Genomic DNA, 11,244 nt, shown 5'->3' with positions numbered 1-11,244 from the left:
GATTAGATATCTTTGTGACAGCACTGCCATAGAGCAGGAAGACAAAGACAGAGTGGGATAAAGAATTGAAGAGAAAGACATTTCCATTTCGATCCATTTATGAATATGGAATATGTTAAATGCAGACATTGAATGGCTTATTGAATGTCCTATTGTATATAGGCTATGGTGCAGTATGTACATTGACTATATACGTTCTACAGCCTCTTACAAACCAGAATTAAAAAACAATCAGTTATATATTTTACTGATCTACACAACCTAGGCTACCCAACATTTCAAGGAGAAAATACTTTATTACATATTTAATTAATTCTGTTTTATTTTCTATCACTGACCATATTGACAACCAGCCAGGTGTACATATACACAGAATATACAAATACACAGAACACTGCCCTAGCACAGCACACTCAGCCCAAACATTTTTCACATACAGAATTCACCCTTAAATGCTGTTGTTGGCATCTAGTCTCTCCTCCACAGCCCAAAAATGGTGCTTCTTTAGAAATCTATGCCAGAAGCAGTAAAATGTTATCCACGCTCACACTCCAGTGACAGAGAGAATGGCATTTTGATCAATTAAATTCCAGCCCATGCTCAATTGGAATCATTTGTATCCAGAGATCCTTGCCAGGAGTCTGGCAGGAGAAAAGTTAATTACCTGCCTGAAAATACACTTTGAAAGAAATAGAGAAATCTTGGGGGTGCTGCCAAGAAGTCATTTACGCAGACAGTGTTTCTCCAGTTTTTAAAGGCCTCCATCGTAAAGTTCATTGTATTAATTCCATCTTAAAACGAAGATTGCTCTTCACATTTCTCCACCTGGAACTTACAAACGCAAGCATGCAACACATAAAAAAAGCATGTCAGAATATTCAGCAGGCTACATGCTCACCCACCCCTCTACAGAAACTATACTTAACAAAAATATAAACGCAACATGTGTCGCTCCCATGTTTCATGAGCTGAAATAAAAGATTGCAGAAAACTTTCAAACACACAAAGCTTATTTCTCTCAAATTTTGAGCACAATTTTTTTTTTTACATCCCTGTTAATGAGCAATTCTCCTTCGCCTAAGATAATTCATCCACCTGACAGGTGTGGCATATCAAGAAGCTGATTAAACAGCATGATCATTACAGGTGCACCTTGTACTGGGGGACAATATAAGGCCACTAAAATGTGCAGTTTTGTCACAACACAATGCCACATATGTCTCAAGTTGAGGGAGCATGCAATCGGCATGCTGACTGCAGGAATGTCCAACAGAGCTGTTGCCAGAAAATGTAAGCCTCCAACATCATTTTAGAGAATTCAGCAGTACATCCAACCTGCCTCACAAACACAGACCACGTGCAACATCGCCTGCCGAGGACCTCCACATCCGGTTTCTTCACCTACGGGATCATCTGAGGAGGGGGTGGGGGTGCTGAGGAGTATTTCTGTGTGTAAAAAAGCCCTTTGTGGGGAAAAACCCATTCTGATTGGCTGGGCCTGGTTCCAAAGTGGCCATTGCCCATTCATGTGAAATCCATAAATTAGGGCCTAATGAATTTATTTCAATTGATTTCTTTCTTTCTTTCTATGAACTGTAACAGTAAAATATTTGAAATAGTTTACATATTTGTTCAGTATATATTATTTAACAGTTAAGATAAAGGAAAACAGTGCAAAATCAACACCTTTAAGGATTGCGTCAAGCCACAGGTTTTGCCAACACACCCCACTATGTGTCTGTTTCTCCCCTCAGCCTGTGGACACGGCAGACAAAGATTGTTTGTCTCATTCCAAACTTGACTCTCTCCCTCCTCCCCGATTCTTTCCCTCCTCTACATCTCTCCCCAATTCTATCCCTCCCTCCTGTTCATTAGGCCCTCAGACAGTCTTGCCATCCATACACCAAAGAATTGCTTTCGCTTTGACTGTGTGCAGACAATCACCCATTCCATTATGGTGTTGATATCATTTCTCCTCTCTGTGCGAGCGCAGAATAGACTGTGAGACGGACAGTTTTCCCTTTCGATAAACAGAAAGACAGCTGATAATGAGAAACACCGCCAAGGTCATCTTTTTGAAAAGACGATGGAGGAAAGAGAAGGGGGAACTGTGGTACTGTGAATATGCTCATGGATGCTAGCTTTTTCCAGAGCAAATAACCCCGACCAGTGCTGTTCCACATCAAAGCCAAGGCTCTAGATATAAGCCCTCTTTAGATTTATTTTCAAATGGCAGTTGAACTGCAGGGCTGCTAGGTCATATAGTGGATCAATGCCTCTACAAGTGGTGAGAACAGGAAGAATGATGATTATCCTGATTAGAGAGAAGAGAAAGGGTAACCTGCAGAAGTTATAATGACTGGTTACTGTTTAATGTTATTCTGGTAGTTTGAGATACGTATTGAAAAATACATATATGCCAAGATTATGTTCAGAACTGGATGCAATGTTGACGCGGGGCTTATTTGAATTGTGGCAGTAGACACTAACATAAAATATAGTTTTGTATAGTTTCATTCTTAATCATTCAGTGTATAGGTGTTGATGTCAAACCTTTCCTATCTGGTGGAATACCTTCCACAGATGTTACCTTGCATTTCTTTTAATATGGCACCTGTGATGCTTCTTTACTCACATTCTCATCTCCAGTCAGCTGATGTGGTTATGTGATCAGTGGTACTTCTCTGTGAAGCAATACGGCATTAATATCTCCATTTCATTCCAGATGCTCAGGCAGGCAGGCACTACCGAATTACACTGTCACAGCAGCAAATGGAGAATGCAATATCAACTTTCACTCACAGCCTGCTTGTCTTGCATGAATGTTCTGCAGCGTGATGGAAACATAACAGAGGATGAGCGGCAGAGGAAAAAAGGAAAAGAGGCCTCATTCTAGAATATAGAGTTACTTTACCTATCACTCACAATGCTAATTGATCATCATATCATATCAACAGGGGTGGCCTGTCGTAAGTCTGAAAACAGACTGCAACGTAACCAGTTGGACGTACAGTGCATGTATGTACACACAATATACATTTACAGCCTTATGCAGAACATCAATCTTACAAGTTTCCAGCCCAAAAATGTACAATAACTTGGACTCCTACACACCAACACACAAAACCCTGCAGTCAAGACGGACGGTCGTGAAAGCTGCCCAGGCACACCCATAACAAGTAGTCTTTCTTGTTAATCCACATTGTTCAGAAAGTCTGGACTGAGGAGTATGTCTAGTGTTGGACAGATACTGAAAGTCCCCTTTTTAGTCAGTGGAGGTGGATGATTGGTTCCATCTAGGTGAAGAGTGTGGTTGAAGCCATGCTGCAGAGGCCTACTGTGGATTCAATGGTGCTTGTGTTGGCTTCTCTTTTCCTGGTGCCTGTGTTCCGCCAGGTGCATCTGCCTGCTGTTCTGCCAGCATGTCTGTCAGCTTCATGCCCAACACTGGATTCCTGGTCTCTGACGCCACCTGCAGGCCAAGCGGCAAAAGTGCAGCCAGTCAGTTTAACAGAAGGTCTCATGATTGTAAGTGATTAGTACATATCTGTCTATACAGTATTTGGGAAAAGGGCAGCCAGCATTACAATTAATAAGTTGTATCATTTGAACAGTCTACTCACTGCAGGAATACCCCTCCTCCTCAACCCCAAGCCCTCAGCAAGCAGAGCCTTCCCAGTCTCCTCAAACAGGGACTGTTTCTCCAGATCTCCCTGGCTCTCGAACTCTGTGTACTTCTCCACAAACCTACAAAAAGGAAGAAAAAAAGAGAAACTAAAACACACGTACTTGTGTATCATATATATATATATATATATAATTTTCACAAGTAATTACATTGTTGGTTTGTTAAGTTTTGGGATTCCACATGTCTGTAATGCTGGATCCTAACTACTGCAATTCTATTCTTATGAATTGCAGTAGTTAAGATCCAGCATTACAAGACATGTGGAATCCCCAAAACTTAACAAACCAACAATGTGATTACTTGTGAAAATGTGCCCATACCTTTGGCATGTTGAAACAAAGCTGGATTTGGAGAGATCAAAAGCTCCGGGCCCTGTTCCATACACCTCATACAATTTCCTGGAAGAGAGACTGGTGCTGATCAACAAATTGACATTTCCATTCCTAACAGCTTTTGAATGACAGTAAAAAGTTTAAGGCAAACCGTTTAATTAGCTTACGCTCTGATTTCATCCTCTCTGTAGAAGATGTCTGGCACAGCCTCTTCTTTCTTCCCATATGTCTTGGCCACTGGTCTGACATAAAGTGGGTCCTTCATGGGTGGAAAGGTCTTGTGTACATCATACCAAATGGGCTTGTCAGACTGTTTGACAACTCCAGATCGCATAAGATCTCTGACTCTGAAAAAGAAACCAGTGAGCAATTTGCAAAAATTTAAACAATAGAGCAAATGCATCCTATGCACTCTCAATTTCTCAATTGCAAAGAGCTAGCTAACGTTAGCATTCATTTATATTATGCAGAACCATAGGCTAGATAACATTGGCTACAAGTTGCAGAAAAGTCACTCAACCATCAAAGAAAATGGTTTCTACCGAACATTAGCTAGATAGCAAACTCTAAAGGGTCTACAAAACTAGATAGTATCCTCCAGTAACCTTGACAACAAAATGATGCTAGCTAACATTAGCAACATGAGATTTGAACCTACCGCGTGAACACGGTCCCGAATTTTTCAAGTCGACTTCCAGCCATAATGGATTTGAATTTAACTACACTATATGCGTGCAAAATGCAGCTAGGTATTTATACAGTAAACTCAAAGATCATAGTTAGCAACCACCAACAACAGAGCATATTTTCACCAGCATGGACGACCACCACTTCCGCATGTAATTTCTGCAGGGACAAACTGCACCGAAAGCGCACTGTAAAAACATGGGCCGGGTTCCAGATCGTCTGCATTTTAAGCGCTGCGGTCACTGACACTGAACAAGAGGCTTTCAAAACGACATCAACGACAATCCGTGGCGACCAGTCATTCAGGGCAGGTGGAGCCCCACCTGTTTAGCAAAATTATTATGCCCGTTTTGCATGTTATTTTGGCATTAATACGTGTCACATATCAGTTTGCAAAAAAACATGTTTATAAAGTCGCATTGAAACAGGGTCTCTTTTTTGCTCTCTTGAGTAAGACAGATCCAAAATGCAGGTGTTTTAGCCGAGCTCAGTGCTTTCTGTGGAGATGGGGCGGCCAGCAGAAAATAGTGTTGGGGTTGGTAATGGTCTCCAGTTGTGCTGTGATTGGCTCAGTGTTCTGTCACTCATGGGGACACTAGACACCGCAAAATCTACTGTACAAGGAGAGCTCGAAAACTCAAGCCCCATGGGTGCTGTCATATAGTTACATTAGAAGTGCCCATCCAAGAAGGGTCAAGGTCATTGGCAAGAGAATACATTGAAATCATGTTATATCTTGATTGGACTGATCATGTCAACATCATACTTTCAAAATCTTAGCTAGCAAGAAAGCTGTCTTCATCATGAATCAAGTTGACAATCTACTGGCAAATCCTTTTCAATCCTTGTGAAGAGAAATTATGAAAATAGATGACAGATAAAACGTATCGGTGCTCATCGGCCATTGGACATAAACATTACACAACAAGTTGGAAATCTCAAAATCAACAATGAGTGATTTTGAAGGAATTAGTGGCTAATTGCAACCACTAGCCTGCTATTCAGTGGAGTGGGTGTGTGGTCCAAGTCTATGTTTAAGGGTCTCTTTTCCAAGCTTAAATGGATAAACATTCAACATTGGCCATGCTTTCAATCCAGCATAACTTTTGCCACGTTCAAAACAACTGGAAACTTAGAACGGGGAAATATCAGACTTCAGTGAGGTCAAGACAACTGGGAACTTTGAAAAAAACAAGCTCCGACTGGGAAAGTAAGTTTTGAACAGTCATCCAACTGGGAATTCCAAGTCGGAAACTCTGACCTCTTTCTAGAGCTCTGACCTTAAGATCACTGACGTCATGATTCAACCATGTTTTTTTCAGAGTTCCCAGTTGTCTTGAAAGCACCATTCATCCAGAGAACGCCAGACTTGATGACAGAGTTTGATGACAAAATTTGTCTATGAAGGACTGCCGCACCACATTCCTGTTCAAGTGAACACAGCACAAGGTGAGTTCAAAAATGTATTGTATGCTGCTGGATAAATGATGTAATATGACAGGGAGATATGTATACTGTAGCTAAGACAGTAATACGAAGTGTATGTTGTGAAGTAAGCTGTTAGTAGCCCACGTGTTTCGCCCTAATAATTTTGTCCTTTTTCCCCTCATAATTCAGCCTACTGTTCTGACTTGGTGTACAGGGAGTTTTACTGTAAGAATGGCCCATGTTCTGTTTCTGACACTGTACATTTCAAAAGTGCTGAACAAATAGTTATATTGACTACGTACGTCCTAAGCTCTCTCCTTAGTGTCTTAATGTAAATTACAGATTGCCTCTTATCCGCTCATCGTCCCCTTATTCCATAGTTTGTACATTTCATTGTCAGTAGAAACCACATTTGCTTAAGCAAGTCAGCCATATCAGCTTTGTTTTTTTAAAGGTAGTAAATTAGGCTGAATGAACTGTTTCGCTGCCAGACAAGGCTCTGCTGATCGTAGCAGTGGTAAGATGTTGGGACTGCTTTTGGGACTGCTGTTGGGACAGCTTAATGTAGGCCCTAATAGTTTGTGGGCACCGTTTGACACCCTTAGAGTACAATTAATGTATTGTTTAGTGTAGTGGATTTGCTGACATGCATTTAAAAAAATAATTGAGTTTGCCCCACCAAGATTTACAGTGCATTCGGAAAATATTCAGACCCTTTGACTTTTTCCACATTTTGTTACATTACAGCCTTATTCTAACATGTATTAAATCTTCCCACACTACCCCACAATGATAAAGCAAAAACATTTTTTTTTAAACATTTTGATAATTTATATTAACATTTACATAAGTATTCAGACCCTTTACTCAGTACTTAAATGAAGCACCTTTGGCAGCGAATACAGCCTCGAGTCTTCTTGGGTATGATGCTACAAGTTTGGCACACCTGTATTTGGGGAGTTTCTCCCATTCTTCTCTGCAGATTCTCTCAAACTCTGTCTGGTTGGATGGCTGTCAAGAAAATGTTGTTCTCATGTTCATTTTCCAATGCAATTAATACAGTCTGTCGGTTTCTAAGATGTTAATACAACATCCTCATCGTCTAACTATGGGTCAAGTTACCACCTTCTGAATTCTCAGATGGGTCATGGTGTATTTAGGAACATTGCTCCCACAATAAAGACAGCTCAGACCAATCAGCACTCCTGTAAAGCCCCACCCTTTCCCGGAGAACATATCCTCAGCTAGAGGCCAGCCCACACTTTCACTTCTATGAACAGGGATGACAAGACTGGGTCAGGGAATCTTCGTTAGAGAGAAAACCCCCGAACCTTATTGGTTTCGGTTCTCCTCCTAACACTGTGATTGTTCGACAGTGTCAGTGTGTCTTACCCTCCTGCAATGTGTGATATGCACCCAGGTATCTCCTTCAGCTATCCTCACTGCGAAGGGTGTCACCAGGAGTACTTGGTATGGCCCCTCCCAACGGGGCTGCTTCCCATCTATTCTCCTCGGGGACTGGATTGAGTAAATCACCTTCCCCTGTAGTTCACCTGTAGTGCATAAAATCTTGGACATACAGGTTTGGTTAACAAACAGTTTCTCATTTGTTCTATCTGATTATATCTTCAACTTCTATGCCTACTTGTTAGCTAGATTTTTTATTTTTTTGAATTAGTTTATTATCCAATAGGCCACAAAGTGTCCTATCCTAGGCCCCCCTAGGCCCTGTCCTATCCTAGGCCACTACTACCCAACAACTACCCATCCCCCTTTTGATACCTGGCTCTGCCCAGGTAACAACCTTGCCGCATCTCTAAACAATGACTTAGGTAAGATTAGTAAATTATCCTTATGTCTGACATTATCATGTAGGAGCGCCCCTTTCGTTCTCCACATGTCCAATTCCTCCTTGGGCGTCCGTTCATGTCTATCCTGTATCAATTCTCTGTCAAGTGTCTTATCTACTTTAAGAGTTATCTGTGCTGCTTTGTATGTTCTTAGATGTATATGTGCTTGTCTATTTAAACAGTAACCTTTCTCTCCTTTCTTATTTCACAGGCACTAGTCAATGCTACTCTTTCGACCTGATTGTGCAGAATAATTTCTGGGCAATGTTTCCGTGTTTAACACCTTAGTTCCTGAAACCAACTAAGCTTTCATTCCCCTTTTTACTCCAAAATGTAAACGTACCATGCACTTCGCTAAATTTATAACGTATGTCAGTCAATCCATAAGAATAATAACATTTCAATGGGCACAACTCTATCGTAATTATCTCTTCGTTATTATTTAGAATTCATTAGATTTAGGTAACTGTCTCTTCTATGATTCAGCATTTTGAATACGACTCCATTCCCAATACGTTATTCCAGAGGGCTATTTAGGCAAGACAGCGTATTCCAACGACATCGCCCCGCTATTATTTAGAATGGATTGGTCTTTCAATTTAACCTAAACCATCTATTAAAACGTTCAGTTTCTATCCTAAACAAACACTAACTAACCGTATCTCTCCCGTCAAAACATATCAGCATTTGAATTACGTTCAGTTTATATCCTAAACAAACACTAACTAACCGTATCTCTCCCGGCAAAACATATCAGCATTTGAATTATAATCGAAATACATTTTAGTCTATAGGTGCCAAGGCTGAGATACGAACCATAGTCTTCCGAGTTGTAGGCAAAAGTTTTACTGCTGAACCACCAACGCTATAGAAATGATTGAGAAAAAAATAGCCTGTTATTTAACTCTCGACCTGCTGTTTCCCTTGACTATCTACACCTTTTTTTTGACTGTCTCTATACACTTTTCTCGACTTTCTCCCTTTTTCTACCTCTATTCACTTTCTCAATAAATTTGCTAAATCCTGTCCTAGTTCGATTAAATTTTTCCTGACTTTCCCTAGGGCAGCTAGCCCTATCCTTTCCTCCTCCTGCGGCTTGCTACTTACATCTTCCTTATTTTTTACTTCCTTTTTCTTTCTCTCTGCTCTTTATCTACAGCCCACTGTAAAACAACCGCTGCCCCCTGTCCTGGGGTTCCCCTTTTCCTTTTACAGCCGCCAAATCCTTTTTCTGTCTCATCTTCTATGTGTATGTGCTTTTTACCTTCTATGTGTGTGTTCTTTTCTACCGCTATCCAATTACTATAGTTATCTTCTACAGTATATTTTTACAATCGAGGTGTATGTATTTCTATGCTTTATATATGCGCTGTTTACCGTTACCTAATTACTATAGTTGCTCTCCTGCCTGACTATGTGTGTGTCTCTTTAATGCTCACAATCTATGGGTATCTCTTTAAACTATGTGTATCTATAGTTCTGTTCTAGGGTATATTTACACACTCTATGTGTATGTGATGTTTAACTTTTTATGGCTGCAGGGGCATTATTGAGTATCTTGGATGAAAAGGTGCCCATTGTAAACGGCCAGCTCCTCAGTCTCAGTTGCTAATATATGCATATTATTATTAGTATTGGATAGAAAACACTTTAAAGTTTCCAAAACTGTCAAAATATTGTCTTTGAGTATAACAGAACTGATATTGCAGGCAAAACCCTGAGGAAAAACAAAACAGGAAGTGGCTTCTATTTTGAAAACTCCATGTTCCATAGCCTCCCTTTGTTGGATTTAAAGGGATATGAACCAGATTCCTTTTCCTATCGCTTCCTCAAGGTGTCACCAGTCTTCAGACATAGTTTCAGGCTTTTATTTTGAAAAATGAGCCAGAACAATCATATCACGTCAAGTGGTCACATGAGTTTTGCTCGCGCAACAGACTTTGGATAGGTATTGCTTTTCCCTCTCCTACTGTGAAAGACATTTGCGGTTGATATATTATCGATTATATATTTTAAAAACAACCTGAGGATTGATTATAAAAAACGTTTGACATGTTTCTGTGGACATTATGGAAACTATTTGGAATTTTCGTCTGCGTTGTCGTGACCGCTTTTTCCTGTGGATTTCTGAACATAACGCAGCAAACAAACGAAGGTATTTTGAATATAAATATAATCTTTATGGAACAAAAGGAACATTTGTTGTGTAACTGGGAGTCTCGTGAGTGAAAACATCTGTAGATCATCAAAGGTAAACGATTAATTTGATTGCTTTTCTGATTTTCGTGACCAAGCTACCTGATGCTAAGTGTACTTAATGTTTTATCGTGCGATCAATACATTTACACAAACGCTTGGATTGCTTTCGCTGTAAAGCATAATTTCAAAATCTGACACGACAGGTGGATTAACAAAAGGCTAAGCTGTGTTTTCCTATATTGCACTTGTGATTTCATGAATTTAAATATTTATAATAATATTTATTGAATGTAGCGCTATGCTATTCAGCGATTGTTGATGACACTTATCCCATTAGTGGGATTGCAGCCATAACAAGTTAATGTGTGTTTCTCCTTTCTGGAAACGTTATCTATAGAGTTGAATGTCGATCGGACATTAGGTCTCACCCGGACAACTATAAGCTATTACCCAGGGGTCGTAAATCCCTAGTTAACCTCCTATTTCATGTTGCGTCAGAGGACTTTTAAAGTTAACATCACGTATCTCACTCCGCTATATTAGGCTTCCCTCTCCTCCTTTTTGGACACTATCCATGTGTTGAATAGGTTTAAGTTATCCTGTCAGTTACTGTTTGTACAAAACGAATGTCCTATCTAACAACACCTATTTAGTATCCCTGCTTAATCTCGGGTATTCGGACCTCTGTTATTAAGTTTAGTTTTATTTATGGCAGTGCACCTTACCTCAGGTCATCGTGGACTTGCTTGCCTGTCTACAAAGTAGAATTCCTGTGTGAATCTGTTTGGAATACTCAAGCTCCTATTATTGATAAATTCTAAGCATTTTAGGACATCAAATCAAAGATATCTTCAATTATTCCCCCCAAATCCGAGAATAAAGACTACTGACCTTGTCTTGCAGACTGGGAAAATCAATGTAGGTTGGATCTCGTCACCATCTCTGTCATGTACCAGTTCACCACTGGCCTGAAATAAACCCTCAATTCAGAGGTCAGGTCTTTGTCTTACGGATCCTAGATCGCCCGTGCACGGTTTTCAGCAGTTCCTTGGGACGACAG

At 40.2% G+C, this 11,244-nt stretch overlaps 1 protein-coding gene across 4 annotated transcripts; it reads right to left on the bottom strand.

Annotated features, from left to right (window-relative positions):
• Positions 1–304: 304 nt before the first annotated feature.
• On the bottom strand, positions 305–9,097 carry LOC109909235 (28S ribosomal protein S23, mitochondrial-like). Of its 4 annotated transcripts, XM_031796284.1 has the most exons (6): positions 8,802–8,816; positions 7,528–7,704; positions 4,188–4,367; positions 4,009–4,086; positions 3,624–3,747; positions 305–3,472 (listed from the first exon to the last, which is right to left on the bottom strand). In XM_031796284.1, exons 3-6 carry the CDS (start codon positions 4,352–4,354, stop codon positions 3,335–3,337), a joined length of 507 nt encoding a protein of 168 aa, XP_031652144.1. In that variant the 5' UTR covers positions 4,355–4,367; positions 7,528–7,704; positions 8,802–8,816; the 3' UTR covers positions 305–3,334. The 4 variants fall into 4 exon arrangements, with proteins under 4 accessions (XP_031652144.1, XP_031652143.1, XP_031652140.1 ...); XM_031796283.1 differs by having other exon boundaries at positions 7,528–9,097; XM_031796280.1 differs by lacking the exons at positions 7,528–7,704; positions 8,802–8,816 and adding an exon at positions 7,023–7,120.
• Positions 9,098–11,244: the final 2,147 nt, after the last annotated feature.

This window comes from Oncorhynchus kisutch, linkage group LG18 (assembly GCF_002021735.2).
Source record: "Oncorhynchus kisutch isolate 150728-3 linkage group LG18, Okis_V2, whole genome shotgun sequence".
Taxonomy (NCBI): Eukaryota; Metazoa; Chordata; class Actinopteri; order Salmoniformes; family Salmonidae; genus Oncorhynchus; species Oncorhynchus kisutch.
The sequence above is the reverse complement of the archived record's forward strand: the minus strand, read 5'-3'. Positions and strand labels throughout refer to the sequence as shown.